The sequence below is a fragment of the Nothobranchius furzeri genome, chromosome 15, assembly GCF_043380555.1.
Source record: "Nothobranchius furzeri strain GRZ-AD chromosome 15, NfurGRZ-RIMD1, whole genome shotgun sequence".
NCBI lineage: Eukaryota > Metazoa > Chordata > Actinopteri > Cyprinodontiformes > Nothobranchiidae > Nothobranchius > Nothobranchius furzeri.
The window spans coordinates 36,872,936-36,890,711 of record NC_091755.1 but is presented as its reverse complement, the minus strand read 5'-3'; the positions used below and the strand labels follow the sequence as shown (position 1 = coordinate 36,890,711).

The 17,776-nt window shown below is 39.2% G+C and overlaps 1 protein-coding gene across 2 annotated transcripts; it reads left to right on the top strand.

The window, feature by feature from the left end:
* Positions 1-786: 786 nt before the first annotated feature.
* Positions 787-17,340, top strand: LOC107390375 (phosphatidylinositol 5-phosphate 4-kinase type-2 gamma). 2 transcript variants are annotated; one of them, XM_015967039.3, is made up of 11 exons: positions 787-869; positions 974-1,211; positions 4,269-4,366; positions 5,962-6,058; positions 6,153-6,302; positions 9,465-9,611; positions 9,738-9,776; positions 9,868-9,981; positions 14,001-14,265; positions 16,718-16,821; positions 16,910-17,340. In XM_015967039.3, exons 2-11 carry the CDS (start codon positions 1,065-1,067, stop codon positions 16,988-16,990), a joined length of 1,242 nt encoding a protein of 413 aa, XP_015822525.1. In that variant the 5' UTR covers positions 787-869; positions 974-1,064; the 3' UTR covers positions 16,991-17,340. The 2 variants fall into 2 exon arrangements, with proteins under 2 accessions (XP_015822525.1, XP_070400883.1); XM_070544782.1 differs by having other exon boundaries at positions 833-1,211.
* Positions 17,341-17,776: the final 436 nt, after the last annotated feature.

Genomic DNA, 17,776 nt, shown 5'->3' with positions numbered 1-17,776 from the left:
AAAGAGTTTTTATGTGTATTTTCTTTGTTTGACTTCATTTGCAGAAAGTAGATTTTCACATACCTCTCAGTGAGAGTGTGCAGCATTACCACCCACCAAACACCAAACATATGTATTATTCAATAAAACAGGATAAAGCTACGCTAATTTTTACTAAACAAAACCTGCTGTTATTGTAAGCTGAAATCCATTTTCAAACCTTACTGACACCTGGAGGTTGACTTTATTAATATTTAACTAAAGCAAAACCAGGGATCAACTTTGTGTCATACCAGTAACTTGACTGACATCCACTTGTTTTTAATCCCTAACGCAGAGCACTACAGCATGTTTTAAAGAGACTCTGTGTGGAAGCTTTGTTATGCTTCTGGGGAAAAAATGGGTTACAAGTAATTAATATAACTTACAAAATACTTTGAGAAGTCACAATATGAAATTTATGTCATCAGAAATGTAAGAAGTCATGTTTTCGACTTTCATTCATAATTATTTCTAACTTGAACATTACAACACACCATGTGGCTAATTTGCCTCCTAGAGGCAAAAATCTGCTTTGATACGTTATCACAGTCCAAAGGTTATTTACTAAGCTTGCAAAGGGCCTTTCTTCTGCTAGACTGATGTTATATCGTATTATATTTTCATTGAAGTATTTTATTTTCTGTAAAGTCGTCTAAAAATATAAAGTACCCGCCCTCAATGGTGTTACGTCACCTCATGTATCAATTTTCTATGGGCCCTGACAGCTGTCAATCATAAACACATCACGTGGCTATCAAAAAATAACGCAGGTGGGCTCGAGGGGGCGGTGGAGGACCAGCTGTCAGCAGCCTGTGGTAGAGCTGTTCTCTGTGATCAGGTCTCAGCGAGTAAGTAATGAACATTTCGGTAGGTTAAACATTAATTTGTATTTTACTAAAACAGTGTCCGATAAACTACTGGTGTTTGGGCGCGTGGCATTGGATTTTTAAAGCGGTGTGTGGAGGGGACAAGAAAAACCAGTTTTAGTGTCACCGCCCGCTCCAGCTCTCCCTGTGGGGGACGAGGGACGACTGTTTGCGGACATGGCTGCCCTCGGTAATTCGGCCACCACATCCAACCTGGCGCCAAAGACGAAGACGAAAAAGAAGCACTTCGTGCAGCAGAAAGTGAAGGTGTTTCGAGCGAGCGACCCCGTCCTGAGCGTCTTCATGTGGGGCGTCAATCACTCGGTGAGTGGGTGGAAGCTAAATGCTAACGTCAGTGGAGCTAATGTAGCTTAGCCTCAGAGGCAGCCTGACAGCTCAACCATGCATCACGTTTACAATCTAATGAAGGCGTAACGACATATGGGACACTTTCTGACGAGCTCAAATATTTCTTTAGCTAGTCTCCTTAGCATCAAACACCTATGCGTGTGTGGGTGTGTGTGTGTGTGTGTGTGTGTGTGTGTTTCTAGGTTTTATTGGACTTTACACAAGTTTAAATCGTTTTTTTATTGATGGTTTCGAAGTGTAAAATAATTAGGACAAGATCAGGATCAGAGGGATTTATTTTCATTTAGAATTTAAAAACTTTACACCCCTCATACGTTCTTAACATAAAAATATCTTAAATATTAACACCATTCAGTGTTATGTGATTAATAACTATTTAATAGCTTTGATTATTGCGAACCAATAGATATACCCACGTTATAGAACTGTTGACAAACTGGACTGAAACACATACTGGTTGTTTCTGCAGGCTGCTCCTGATGTCAGAATGAAGCCAGCCTCAGTTTGTAAAATCCATAATAAAATCTAGGGATGCACCGATACCACTTTTTTCCAAACCGATACCATACCGATACTTGTATCTGAATATTTGCCGATACCGATTACTGATACCTATACCTCCACTACACAAAAAAATGCAATGATTTGGAATACAGATTTTATTTTCTTCTCTGCTTTCAACAGGAAAAGACTGTGAGGTAGACAAAAAGTAAAATTTATGAATAGAAATCACCACAAAAGTAAAATATTAGGTGAACAGAAATGACAAGTTACAGTGAAGCCATTTTCAAGCAACCGCATTGGTATCGGTTCCTGGTATCGGTTAACTTTTACGATACCGATACCAGTATCGGTATCGGTGCATCCCTAATAAAAACATTTTTGCTGTTTTTGTCACAGCAAAAATATTAGAGATATTTTACTAAATAACACAAATACCTGATACAGCCAGAAATACATATTTGTTTCTAATTAGTCGATAGATCAGTTTAAAAAGTGTTAAGTTTATTCTGCTTCTGAATGTCTTGAGTGGACATCCTGACCTATTTGTGTCTTTGTGTTTTAGTGCAGCAATCTAGAAAATAATCTTATTGATCTGTGTTTGTTACGGTGTCTGGAGCTGCATTCTTCTGGCAGATGTTTGGCTGTATTAAATCACACACCGTCAGCATGCTCATCTTCACATTTCAAAGTAACTTAGTAAACACCTACATGTTTTTGCTCCTCGTAAGGCTGTCTTTTGTTCCTGCATAAATATAGACGGGAACAAAATTGTTGGTACTCTTTGGTCAATGAAAGAAAAACCTACAATGGTCACAGAAATAACTTGAATCTGGCAAAAGTACTAATGAATAAAATTCTATCTAAAATTCTGTCAGACCTGGACAAAAATGATGGTACCCCTAGAAAAGGACAAAAGTCGCAAGTGTCTACAAGCTTGTAATCAGTCAGTGGACCTATATGTAGGGCTCCAGGTAGTCACTGTGCTGTTTAGTAACATGGTGTGTACCACACTCAACAAGGACCAGAGGAAGCGAAGGAAAGATTAGGAAGAAAATTATAGATAAGTATGTTTAAGGTAAAGACCACAAAACCATCTCCATGCAGCTAGATGTTCCTGTGACAGCAGTTGCACATATTAGTGAGAAATTTCTGATCCATGGGACTATAGACACCCTCCCTGGACGTGACTACAGGAGAAAAATTGATGACAAATCAAAGAGACAGATCATCTGAATGGTAACTAAAGAGCCCAGAAAACTTATAAAGGAGAGCTTCAAGATCAAGCAACATCAGTGTCAGATCGCACCATACGTCGTCGTTCGAGCCAAAGTGGTCCACATGGGAGACGACCAAGGAGGACATCGTTGCTGAAAACAAATCATAAAATAGCCAGACTGGAATATGTCAAATTACATGTTGGCAGGTCCCTAAGCTTCTGGGAGAATGTCCTTTGGACAGATGAGACTAAATTGGAACTTTTCCCCCAGGTTTTAATGACCACGGACAGAAAATATCAAGAAAGGAACACTGTCTCTGCTGTGAAACATGGAGGAGGCTCAGGGTGTCCTGAATCTCTGCAGGGTTCAATGAAATCTCAACACTGTCAAGGGATTCTAGAGAGAAATGTGCTGGCCAGAGTGTCAGAAAGCCTGGTCTCAGTCGCAGGTCATGGGTCTTGTAACGGGACAGTGACCCAAAACACACAGCTAAACACACCCAAGAATGGCTAAGAGGAAAACACTGGACTAGTCTAAAGTGGCCTATGAGCCCCGACCTCAATCCTACTGAGCATCTTTGGAAGGAGCTGAAACATGCTGTCTGAAAAAGGCGTCCATCTGAAGCGCTTTGCTCATGAGGAGTGGGCCAAAATACCTGCTGAGAAGTGCAGAAGTCTCATTGAGAGTTACAGGAATTGTTTGATTGCAGTGATTGCCTCAAAAGGTTGTGCAACAAAAAATGAAGTTAGGGGTACCATTGTTTTTGTCCAGGCCTGTTCCATGAGTTATTATATATTTATTTATTTATTAATCCTGTTGAAGCGTGGTTGAAAAGCAATGTCTGACTCTGACTTTATTTATTCATTTGGGTATTTTTAAAAATAAAAGATAACCCAGTAATACAAAAATCACAAAGGCTGAAGCCCAGCTTTTGTTTGCCTGCCATTTTTACACAGTCAGGTTTTTACTAATATAGAAATAAAAATAATAGTATATTACAGCAGTAAATAAATAAAACTACCAGCATTCTTTCCAAGTAAAAAAAATATGTACAGATCCTTCCCTGAACATGAACCCTTACATGTACACATAATCGTTACGTTTTAGTTAAATTTCATATTTTTTATTTATTATTACTTTTGTCAGGTTCAAGTTATTTCTGTGATCATTGTGGGCTTTTCTCTCATTGACCAGTGGGTACCATCAATTTTGTTCACATCTGTAATTACTAGCTGCAGTAATGGTGAGTTTTCTCGGTGATCTGTTGAAGTATGAATTCTCCTTTGTGCAGATCAATGACCTCAGCCAGGTCCCTGTTCCTGTCATGCTGCTGCCTGATGACTTCAAAGCCAACACGAAGGTCAAAGTCAACAACCACCTCTTCAACAAGTAAGACACACGCACACACAGCACTTTGACAAATTAAGAGATTGAAATGCTGAATGCAATTATGTTTAATGGTGCATTGGGTAGATAATTAGTAAAATGACATCTTGTGTTAAAATTTGGTTACTGCTACCACTTTAAACAACTGAAGCTTTTTGCTAGCTGTCGTCAAATTACGCTGCAGTATTAGCTCTAGGGATGGGTACCTTTGACATTTGAATCAATCCGGTACTAATTCCCGGTACCTAGAAATCGATACCGGTACTTAACGGTACCAATTTTCGATACTTTTGAGTGTTTAATATTTTTAATTCTCTTTTATAATTAAATATATATTTTTCTCAATATATAACCATATTTGATAAATATAACGATAAATAACATTCAACTGTTTGTATTTTAACATCGTCCTTGTAGTTTTATAAGTTGATAATTAAACTGAAGCAAACATCTTTACTGTGAACTAAATTTACTGTGTATCTTCATTCCTTTTACCGTCCTTTTTCATTTGATTTTTCCTACTGGGAAGTTAGAATTTCCGAGGAGAAAGCGAACGCACCATTAGCTGATAACAATGGTGGCAATGGAAGCTAACATATCAAGCTAACGTTATCTTAAACAGTTTATTTAACTGCTGGAGCAGATTAAAACGATGATGCCTCACACTTAGATCGTTGTCACTGGTTTCATCTTCACCCAGTCACCCGTCACATTTAGTAAAGTGAAGCCAAACTTTAGAGCGCGTTCATGTTCTTCTAGTCGGAGTTTCGGAGTTCCGAGGAGAAAGCGAATGCACCATTAGTGAAACGGAAGCTAACAAATCAAGCTAACGTTATCTTAAACATTTTATTGACCTACCGGAGCTGCTCTGTTTACTACTCGCTCGCAGCGACCGATGACATAACGCTCTTGCGCATGCGCAGCTGTCTAGACAAGTTCTCGTTGTGAAGGACGGGTACCGAAACGAGGCACCATTTCAAATGAAGTGAATCAGTGCTCGGTCGGTACCTTAAAAAGTACCGAATTCCGTACCCATCCCTAATTATAATAATAATAATAATACATTTTATTTCAAAGCGCCTTTCAGGACACCCAAGGTCACTTTACAGAAAACACGTAATAAAATACAATAAAACAATAATAAAACCCAAACAAGAAAAAATAAATAGAGAAACAGTTAAATAAAATCAGAGGTTGTAAGCAGATTTAAACATGTGTGTTTTGAGTTTTGATTGGAAAAGGGTAAAACTGTCGATGTTCCTGATGTCTGGGGGAAGTGAGTTCCAGAGACGGAACTCAATTAGCTCGCAGGAGACACGACAACCCCACACTCACTGATGGTACCAGTAGTTACATCCCTCCTTCCTTTGTTGTGAAAGGACAAAAACTGACAACCCCTTCAAGCAGCTGGATATGAAATATGTTTCAGTAAAACCTTCTTTCCAAAATGACTGAAACATTAGACTCTTGGGATTTTCTCACTGTAAAATTCTCACTATCTTCTTACATACTGCACCTTTAATGTTGACTGTCGAGGTTGACGTGTATTTTGTTGAGGCCTGAGAGCAACGTCCCTGTAACTTTGTCTCCTTTACCAGAGAAAATCTTCCGGGACACTTTAAGTTCAAAGAATACTGCCCTCAAGTCTTCCGAAATTTAAGGGAACGTTTTGGTATCGAGGATCTGGACTATCAGGTGGGGGTGATTTTCCTGGTAACGATATCTTCTTAACTGATGAACAAACCTTTTATAGTCTGTACTAAATGGTGAGAGTGTTGCGTGGTTCCAGGTGTCGTTGACTCGTAGCCCCCCAGTGAGAAGCTTTGATGATCAGGGAGAGGGTTTGCTTCTCAACTCTTATGACCGTACGCTGGTCATCAAGCAGATCTCTAGCGAAGATGTTGCTGACATGCACAACATCCTGTCAGAGTATCACCAGGTAACACACACCTCTGTCTGTTTACTAGTGCAACAGTAGGGTACAGAGTAGGGTACCTCATTTCAGAGTTTTGGGCCTGCCTCAGAGAACGCCTTGTCTACTCTTGTCTTTAGGCGGGTCCTATGGACTGAGAGCAAAAGACTATTGTATCATTGTCTGCAAGTACGATGGAGCCAACCCATGAAATTATTTAAAACCCAGTAAAAGGATTTTTAAAACAAACTCTGAAATCCACAGGCAGCTAGTGCAAGCATGCTAAGATTGGAGGAGCACAGTCAAATTTCTTTTTGTCCACTGAAAAATTTCCAGCCGCATTTTGTACCAATTTTAGTCTCGTTAGAGTTGCCCTGCCCACCCCAAATGGATGGAATTGCAATAATCAATTCGAGCTGTAAAGAAAGCATTAGCTACTATCTACGAGTGGTGTCTTGTCAGGAATGGTTTTATTATAGCTAAACAATGCCGATATTAACAAAATAAGAGGACACAATTCCATTTACATGGGCATCAAAACCATTATCAAGTTTGAGTCCAAGGTTTACACCAGCTGTCTTTGCCCTTGAATTAAATGGTCCACAGTCATGCGAGGCGGAGTCAACACGGCCATTAGGTCTGAATAGGACTGCCTCTGTCTTGTCCTCATTGAGGCACAAAATTTTCCCAGCAGCCACCTCTCATCCTCAGACAGGCAGTCCACCAGGTTATCCACAGAACTGCTGTGTTCACCATTTAGGGGAAGATACATTTGGCCATTATCAGCAAAAAAAAAAGCTAATTCCAGAGCTATGGAAAATATCCCCCAGCGGAAGAAACAGCAGTGGTCCCAACACAGAACCCTGGGGATCACCCCAGGGAAGATGTGAGGAGGCAGATGAAAAACCACCCATTCTGATGCTAACTGTTCTATTTGCAAGGTACGATCTAAACCACTCCAGGGCCAAACCCGAAACTTCCGCATGTTGTCCAAGGTGGTCGATTAGCATATCGTGATCCACTGTGTCAAAAACAGCGGTGAAGTCAAGCAAAATGAGTAGGACGATCTTTCCACGGTCAGAGGCAAGCCAAGTGTCATTCGTGACTCTCACCAGTGCTTTCTCACTGCTGTCAGCGCTTTGAAGCCTGATTGAAACATTTTCAAAAGCTCATTTTCATTCAATAAGTCCATTAATTGAATGTATACATTGCATGTAACCCAGGCTTTTTCGGAATAGGATGAATAACCATATATATACATACATGTATATGTATATATATATATACACATGTGTATATATATATATACATGTGTATATATATATATATACACATGTGTATATATATATATACATGTATATATATACATGTATGTATATGTATATATACATATATATATATATACATGTATGTATATGTATATACATGTATATATATGTATTTATATATGTATATGTATGTATATGTATATGTATATTTGTATATATATATGTATATGGATATATGTATATGTATATATATATATATATATATATATATATATACATATATGTATGTATGTATACATATGTGTGTGTGTGTGTGCGTGTATATATATGTGTGTGTATATATATATGTGTATATATGTGTGTGTATATATATATATATGTATATATATATATATATATATGTACATGTATGTATATGTGTATATATGTATATATGTGTGTATATATGTATATGTAGATATGTGTGTATATATGTGTATATGTATATGTATATGTATATATATATATATATATACATATATATATATATATGTGTATATATATGTGTATATGTATATGTTTATATGTATATATATATATATATGTATATATATATATATATATGTGTATATGTATATGTTTATATGTATATATATATATATATATGTATATATATATATATATATATATATATATATATATATATATATATATATATATATATATATATATATATATATACATATATTTGTATATATACACACACATATATACACATATATATATATGTATATGTGTATGTGTATATATGTATATGTGTATGTGTATATATGTATATGTGTATATATATGTATATGTGTATATGTATATATATATATATATATATATATGTATATGTATATGTATATATATATACATGTGTATACGTACATATATATGTGTATATATATATATATATATATATATATATATATATATATATATATATATATATATGCATGTATATTATATGTATGTATGTATGTTTGTTTGTTTTGTTTAGCATGTAAACATTTTTATTTCAGGTATTTGGAGTAAATTATTCATGTTTCTTGCACCAAAGAATAAATAATACTTTGCATTTATCTTTATACAGTTTACTTTTGTTTAGTGCAGTAATACAGCCTTTTTCATTTTTATACAAATGTATAATTTTGTCTTTTTCTGCCAAAAGATGTTTGTTTCATTATAATTAATTTACATTTTATTTTATTTAGCCTCTTTAAATCTGACCAAATGGGTACAGAAGAGTTTTGTTTCAGTACTAGAACCAAAAACCAGGCATCGGTAAAGTAAAGTACTGGTATCAAAAGGCAAAAAGTGATATTAGTTGCATCACTAACCTAAACATTTGTTATTCAACACTTCTGAGGACACCTCCAGTAGAATAAAGCCGTAAATAGTTTGTTGTTCCAGCTTAGTAGCCTGTGAGTAATACACACTCAGTCATGGCTGATAACTGATTAATCAGCCTGACCAGTTCTTCCTGTTCACCTATATGGAACATGGTTTAATCGTCACCTCAGCAAAGAAGAAAAATGGCACGTTGGTGTTTCCCAGGTTAGACCTGAGGTGTTGCAAGGTGTTAGGGACCTCGCGCAGTTTTGTAGTGTAGTGCGGTAGACACACAGACCCATTGTGTTTATAAACTTGTTTCTGCCTCATTGTGTTTGAGGAAGTTTGGGTTTATGAGTTTAAAGCAGAGGAAGTCCAAGAGAAAAACTTCTCTGTTGCTTTTATGTACAAGAGAAATAAAACACATTCTGTTTCCACTTACATCTCTTAAAAAACAGATTATCGGTCAAATGTTTGAGGTCGATTTGCATGTTTAATTTCTGTCTATGATAGTAACTCTGTTTGCACCCGACCTGCCGTGCAAATCAAGTCTGTTTCCTTCCTGTAGCACATTGTAAAGTGTCATGGCAGCACGCTGCTGCCACAGTTCCTGGGAATGTACCGGATGAGCGTGGACAGCGAGGAGACCTACTTGTTGGTTATGAGGAACGTGTTCAGTCACCGACTGCTGGTGCACAGGAAGTATGACCTGAAAGTAAGGAACAGAAGGCACAGTTCTCAAAATCAATAAAAAAAACTTTCTAGCTAAACTTTCCTGTTCATGTTCTCTCTTCATAATGAAATTTACTTCTTGGTGCAACTTGGAACTTTATTCCTGCAGGGCTCTCTGGTGGATCGGGAAGCAAGTGACAAAGAAAGGGTAAAAGAAGTCTTTGGTCAAAAACATTTAACTTTTTCTGCTCTTTCCTTCATCACATCTGTGGTGTGTGTTTGTGTTGTTTCTCTCAAAGGAAAAGGAGCTTCCAACCTTAAAGGACATGGATTTCAGGAACGACATGCAGAAGGTATACGTCACTGAGGAGCAGAAGGAGAAGTTCATGGAGAAACTCAACAAAGATGTGGAGGTGAGGCTTGTCTTCTCCAAACTGACTCCTCTCTTGGGCTAGATGATGATTCAATACCAATGAGGGATGTAAAACATATTACACTTAAATATTGCCATATTTTGTGTTATGATACTGAATCGATATTTAAAACAGTCGTTCCCCTTTTTTTAATTAATTTACACACAAACATTTACTGTATTTCTTTTGAGTGGTGTAATTCATACTCCCCTTTATTGTGATAAATATTATATCGCCAGATTCTTGCCAATCCTTTCCCGTCCTTTATCATCTCATAATGTTAGAGTTGCTCTGCATTGGACCAATCGTGTGGCTAAGATCGAGCCACAGACACTCTTGGTGAAGCTGTCGCCTCCTGCTTCAGGTAACATCACTGGAAAAAAGGAGGGCCCTGACAGAAAAAACATGGAGGCCGACCGATATATCTGGCCGATATATTCAATTTTTTCTATGTCGGCCATCGGCCAAAATTATTTTTAAAAGCTGATTTAAAAAATATATATATATAAAAAATAAAAATAACTAACTAAATAAAAATCAGGCACCTGTGTGGCCAACTGCTTCCACTACTAGACTTAAGAAAGGACCCGAAGAACCCCAACACACCATTTTTTAATATGTTTTGAGTTTGTTTTATATTTGAAGTTTAATAAATATGAACTCGTTCTCTGCCAGTCGTTTCCTGATCGGTAAAGGCCTTCGCTGCCAGCTTTTCTCTCTGTTTTTACTGGTTTTTTAAGAGTCACAGAACGTTGTGCGCTAGCATGATGTCGATGCCAAAACAACCAAAACAAAGAGGAGACTTACCTCTTACATCAGGAAGAATCCGCGCGTTTCGAGCGTTATCCGTTATTTCATAATCTGTTGTCGAATTGTCATCGGCAGAAGCTTTTCCGGTTCGCGCCTCACTTTTTTTACAGCAGCGGCCCAAAACGATCTCCTAACACATGGATTTTCTGCTTCCTGATCACGTGACGTATGCAGCTGAAGATCGGCTTTAGAGCTGAGATGTTTGTTCTCGCGATGCGGGGGCTCGTCCGACGCCCACACAGTAAAACAATGCAAATGACAACTTTAGTCGTCATAGGCAGTGAATGAGTTAAGAGATTTATTGACTTATTTAATTTATATTGCACACAGAGTGAGTGTTCAGTTGTCTTTCACAATCAATGTGCTGCTAAAACGTGTGTGTGTGTGTGTGTGTGTGTGTGTGTGTGTGTGTGTGTGTGTGTGTGTGTGTGTGTGTGTGTGTGTGTGTGTGTGTGTGTGTGTGTATACATATATATATATGCCTTACTAATCGGCTTTAGATATCGGCAACAAAATTCTTTAAAAATCGGCATCAGCACCAAAAAAGCCTTATCGGTCAGCCTCTAGAAGACTGCAGCTGACATCGTGGCAATCACTGCTCACTTCAGTGAGAAACTACACATTGTAACACTTTGGTCTTCCTCATTCATCCTAGGTGACTGACAGCCCTCCAGCCACCTTTTACCCTTCGTCGCTTAGCAGCATCCAATCACTGTTTGTGGTCCATTTCTGATCACCAGCTGATTTGGTTGGGTAGACCTCTAGAACATGTCTAATTTATCTCTTGGCAAACATAACAAAATCACCAAAAAGCAGCAGAAACTGCTCTTGGGCCACTGATGAATGTTTGCAAACAGCTGCTGTCCCAGGTCCAGTCTGCAGAGTACCAGTAAACATAAATAATTCTAATAATTTGCTTATTTTTATTATATTGTTATCAGTGAATGGTTATGTAGGTGAGTTTGTCTCATGCAGCAGATATTCTGTTTCATTTGTCTGCATGGGTACCCATTAACCAGCAGGTCAACTGCTTGGATTTACCTTTCCTTACCGCCTCAAATGACCAAACAGGGATCATTTTTCTTAGCTGTTGTGTTGGTGTGGAAGTTAAAGGTGCAATTTGTAAGAATTCTACTGTCAAATAGTCACAAAACAGTCTAATGTCTCAATCACATTGAAATGAACATTATACCGAATCAGATTTCATTCTCAGCTGGCTGGGGGGTTCTCAGTTTGTTTCTCCTTTCGAGAAAAAAAAAACGATTACAGGACATAGTTACTGTTTACAGAGTTTGTGAGGTCGCCGAATCTACAATGAGCTAACGCTGCAGCACAGGAGTTTTCTAATTGGACACAGACAGGCAAAAAGCTCCAGAGTTGTTTGAAGAACCTAAACTAGTCGACAGGAGTGACCCTTAAGTTATTTCTTGTACTCCTAAGGAGCCACAACATGTTTTTGTTTTACTCTAATATCAGTCAAAGCAAACTAATGGCTAACATTGAGCTAACAATGCTACCGGTGAATTGGAAGCAAATGGTCAGCTCTAAAAATATGTCAAGCTACTTTTTAATTACCAACAACTCGATATTACAGTATGTGAAGTGAATGAGTTGATCGTAGCGTTTTACTTCTTCTGAGTCATTCGGAGCAATAACAGCAAGCCACACTTCCTGTAATGTTGGAGTCAAACTACCGTAATAAGTGTAGTTAGTGCTCCCTACCGTAAAATGCCTAAGAGTGCTAACCCCAGATATTTATCTACTTATCAACTTACTGTGTATGACTCGTCTTTGCTTGTCATCTACAATCTTCTGGTGCTGATTCGTAACTGGCAACAGTCATGGAACCCGTGGAACGGGAGTGAGAGTAATATTTTTACTTAAAATTGACTCCATTAACCACATTTGACCACGGGATGTCAGTTTTACAGTTTGCACCTTTAAACCATTAAAAGTCTGCTGATAGAGCAGATAAGTCGCCCGACACCAAAAGCTTTTTCTTTTATAATGTCTAGGGCTCAAACAAATCATCAAATGGTTCGATTCATTACATTCCTCTAATCATTTCTTACTGATTCGAAGCGCGCACCACAGTCTGAACGCATTTTACTGGCGCACAATGTGGTAGTCTAGGTGCTGTGGAGGTAAATGGAAAAACCAGTAAAGACAACTCATTTATAGAAGGCAGAAACAGTCTAAGGTTTGACATCATCACTGAAACTATGGGCAGATTGATTTGCTAATGCTAATGCTAGTGCGTAGCCCGCTAGCAATCAGGTGGGGTTCAGAAAAAACACGATGGTTGTGAACGACTATACAAGCAGAAGAAAACCCCCTCACCATCCCGTTTGTATGGATGTCTGCAGCTGCAGCGGCTTGGAGCAGATACCTGGAGTCGGGTTGCTACAAGTTTGCTCCACACACCACAGCAGGGTTATGGCAAACCATTGTAGCACGTAATTTACAAAGGCTTCTATCTTTGGGATTAATTTAGACTGGATTCTGTTGCCACCCGTATATAATAAAATAGATATGCCACCATTACATTGTTACTAGTAGAAATTATGTTGTTAGTATTTCCAGTAGCTACTGAACACGTTAATGAAAACAATCACATGGGGACATATTTGGATCTGTTATCCTGATCAGGGTGAGTGACGTTAATACAAACCTTGTTTTTCATATTTTTAGCTGCAGATCAAAGTCTTGTTCCATTAGGACCATCAATTAGAATATCAGATTAATCTACAGAGGATTCAATCCAGTATTTGAATACCAAAATATTTGATAGCTGCAGACCTAAAAATGTCATTATTTGCTGATAATTTTTAAATAAAATTATTGTTATTATTATTAGTAGTAGTAGTATTTTGTCTAAAACAGAGAATCCATGGCTGGTTAAGTCTCTTCTCTAAACTAACAACACTACGTTCCCCATGAGGGCTGCTGGACACACAGAGCAGCATGTTGCAACTTAATCACACGTCAGTTTTTGGTGAGACTTAGCTTGCTGAAGGGAAAGCTTGGGTTTCCTGCGCTATGATCAAGCACATGCGCTACATCTTCACCTGTTGTCTGTTGTTGGACCCGTTTCTCTGCTACAGATCAATGATGGCAGGAACGAGTGTGACCATTTTTTCCTAATCCTAATTTTTGATCAGTTTTAATATCCTGGTAGTCGCTCTAAAGTCCTCCCACATTTTCCTCAGTTCCTTGTGAAGCTGAAGATCATGGACTACAGCCTCCTGCTCGGGATCCATGACATTGGCCGAGCTGAACGAGAGGAGGAGGAAGGAGGGGAGGTGTCCAATGAGGAGGAGCCAGAGACAGAGAACGGCCTAGCTGCGGGCGCTACAGTGGGCTCTTACGGAACCTCTCCTGAAGGAATCGCTGGCTACATGTCCTCCTGCAAACCCCTGGGACCCGGAGAGTTTGACCCCTATGTGGACGTGTACGCAGTCAGGAGTTGTCCAGGTAAACATTTAGATAAAACTAAGCTTTACTAGGCCCTGAAGCACACACTTGTCTAAATACCTAAATAAATTAATAACACATGAATAAATACATGTTCTAGAAAGGTCTCTACCATTTTACAGTTACTGCAGTGATGGTTAATTTGTGGTTTTGAGTCATGTTTGTTTTGTTGTGAGGGGTGGAGAGTGGGGTTTAGTGGGGATTCCTTCAGTCAGCGCCGTTCTCTCCGTCCACCAGGCGACGCCTCCTTTAGGCACATTTTTCAAACAGAAAGTGTGGGTGGAGTAAGGCTCAGGTTAGGGGGTGACTGACTCTTTAAACTCAGTCAGGGGACGTAGTCGCCATCTCCTTAGCAGATCATGATTACTAGCCTCACCTGTGATCAGTTTAAATCAACAAAAAACAGTGTTGCCAGCTCAGCGACTTTGTCGCTGTTCCTAACGACTTTTTGACCCCCGACCCCCCTCAACGACTTTTTTTCCGAAAAGCGCCTAGCGACAAACCTAGCGACATTTCTCAGGACCCTTTGCTACTTTCTGTAGAACTTTCTTGTAGATATTCCCTGCAGATTAGCAACAAAGAAACCATTTGCACTCTGAACCGTTCTTCCGGGAGTAAGAAAGAGAACGGTAATCTGCACATGTGCACGAGGACCGACCAACCATGACCCGTTTTCGGCCGGGCCGAAGACGAAGGTACAGCTGCGGAGCTGGAGACCGCCGATTTACGCCTGCTGCAGACTCACGCTTCCACTAGAGACGGCGCAGGCGTCAACCTGCGATCCCTGGTTCTGCAGCCGTCAGACACTTTGGCTTTTCCTGCATTTGGCCAATAAAGTCAACGGGAGTTTCAGCTACCGTCCCGTTTACACACGCAGCTCACGTGGCTCATCTGAATTTCCTTCAGTGGCACAGGGATGGTTATATTATGAGACACCCGCTCCCTTTTGCTCGGTGCGCCGTTATCACGATGGAGAGAATACACAACAGAGGTGTAAAAAACTAGCCTAGTGAACTAGACCAAATTCTTGCTTTGCAAAGAATGGTCTAGGCATGCTCCATTGGAACCTCAGCAGCTCCTACCAGGACTCTGGCTAGCCAATCACAGCTCTCTAGAGAGGTTTCAAACACATAAAGAGCTGTGATTGGTCCATAATGGTGGGCCAATCATAGTGCTCTATCTGCTTAGTGAACAAATCACAGAGCTTTATCCGCTTTGTGGGCCAATCAGGGCACTCTATATGCCTGGTGGGTGGGATGATGCAACAGAGTGAAACGAGAGTATGTCACATTCTTTGTCCAGTGGAATGCGGAGATCATTTGAAAGACAACGGTAGAACCCGCCCCACAACGAAGAGCCGTCAATGGAGCGTGGCCAGACTAAATAATACATTTATTTAGTCTGGCTTGCCAGGCTAGTAAAAAACAGCTTTTTAGGAAAATGTGGGTGAGAATGAGGAGAGCAGGAGGTCTGAGGTTTATCCTACAACAGAACTGTTTGGATCACCACATCATATCTGTCTTAAAGTAACTTTATTTGTACTTTTGGAATTTATTTTACGTATTAGAACCATTTGGGCCATTTAAATCATACTAATTAATAACTTTACACATGAAATAGTTTTTATTTTCTTCCCTTTTAGTCCCAAAAAGATGAACATGTCTTTAAAATCTTCTTTTGGATGCTCTGGGGAAAATGAACGCCAATGTGGTGGTGGTGACATCATCAATATGCAAATTAGCTTTTGATGTCATCTGGCGGCATCTGGGTGACTTTCTGTGTCAACTTCAGCCACTTTCTATCAGGGGGATTTGGTAACACCAACGAAAACAGCTGTACCTGGAGCATTCTCGTGCTTAAACAACTGACTGGGTGGCAAGTCACCTTGAAAGGGACAGGGACTGAGTTGTGGGCAGACATAAGGAAAGAGATGGATATTAAAAAATCTAAAAAAAACGTATCAATCCGTAGGAGCACAGTAAAGTCTGTAATAAAGAAGTTGGTACTCCTTCCTGGATCTTGCTCTTCCATCCAAACTGGACGGAAGAGCAAGAGGAAACTGGTAAGAGCGGCTACCAAGAGGCAGATGGCCAATCTGAAGGAGTTACAGGACTTGGTGGTGAAGAGTGGGCATTCTGTACATGTGGTAAAGTGTTGCCCAGAAGTGGCTTGTTTGGGAGGGTCATAAGAAAAACACCACTTCCCATAAAAGACCACATTAAAGCTCATTTGAGCTTTGCTGGAATGCACCTTGATGATTCTGATGCCACAGAAGCTTCCAGGTAATTGTTGATGGACCAAATGCTGTGATTCTAGACTGGGATGGATACGGAGCTGAAACGTCACCCATCTGCAGGCAGTGGTCCTTCCAGTCCTGAGAGCTTTTGCCCAGATGTGGATGTTAGATCCAGTTCAGTGAAATGACCCAGATTGTTCCTGTGTTTATTCTCAGGAGCCCCTCAGAGGGAGGTCTACTTTATGGGTCTGATAGATGTACTCACGCAGTACGACACCAAGAAGAAAGCCGCTCACGCAGCCAAAACCGTCAAACATGGGGTAAGTAGCTCAGGGCTGCAGGAGGCTGTTAGGTTAGAAGAGGTGGAAACGGTTCTTTCTGATTGTTTTGTTTCTTTTTCCTTTCCAGGCTGGTGCTGAGATATCCACGGTCCACCCTGAGCAGTACGCCAAACGATTTCGTGACTTCATCTCCAACATTTTTGCATAAAACTGATAAACGCAGCCAGATGTTCCAGCTGAAGTCTTCCACTGTAGACTAACACTACTTTATCCACTGGGATCCTTACCTGGTGACCAGACTAAACTTTAGATGTAGCAGTATCATGTCAAACTTCTGATGCATTTATTTATTTTTATGGTTGAAGATTTATTTCTAATAGGTATTAAACTCTCTGTAGGAAGTCGCTTTGAAGCAAACTGCTTTCGATCAGTGTTGAAAGATGTATTTAGATATTTTCTATCTTTATTTCCAGTTTAGTTTCTAACCATAAATTAAAATGTTGATATTAAAATGTGTGCTTTGTTGCACAGAATCTAAAATAAACAGACATTATTTGCCGTTTTTCTCAGAGAATATTAGCTTAGCATGAAGGGAAGTATCTCTGCCCAAACTAACACTAAATTAAATGGTAATAAAGAAGTTTTTATAATTCTTGTGAAGCAAACCCCAAACCATTCCAGCAGTTCACCGCAGCCTTGCGGGTGAACTCTGGGTGTAAAAATCTGATCTGGTTCGTTCATTGTACAGCTCCATGTTAGTTTTGAGGCTTTAGTGGAATTAATGTATGTTGACGTTGGACTGGGTAATGCATGGGTTAGCAGTTAAAGGTGTTGTTGACTGAAAAACCTTTTTTTTTTTTTTTTTTTTTGATTATAATCGGTCACTCAGAGTTTTTCATGCAGGCTGAGCATGAAAACAGTCTCCTACAACTATCTCGTGCTTTAGCTTCTGATAGAAAATACAGTGAAACTCTAGGATTTGAAAATCCTCACA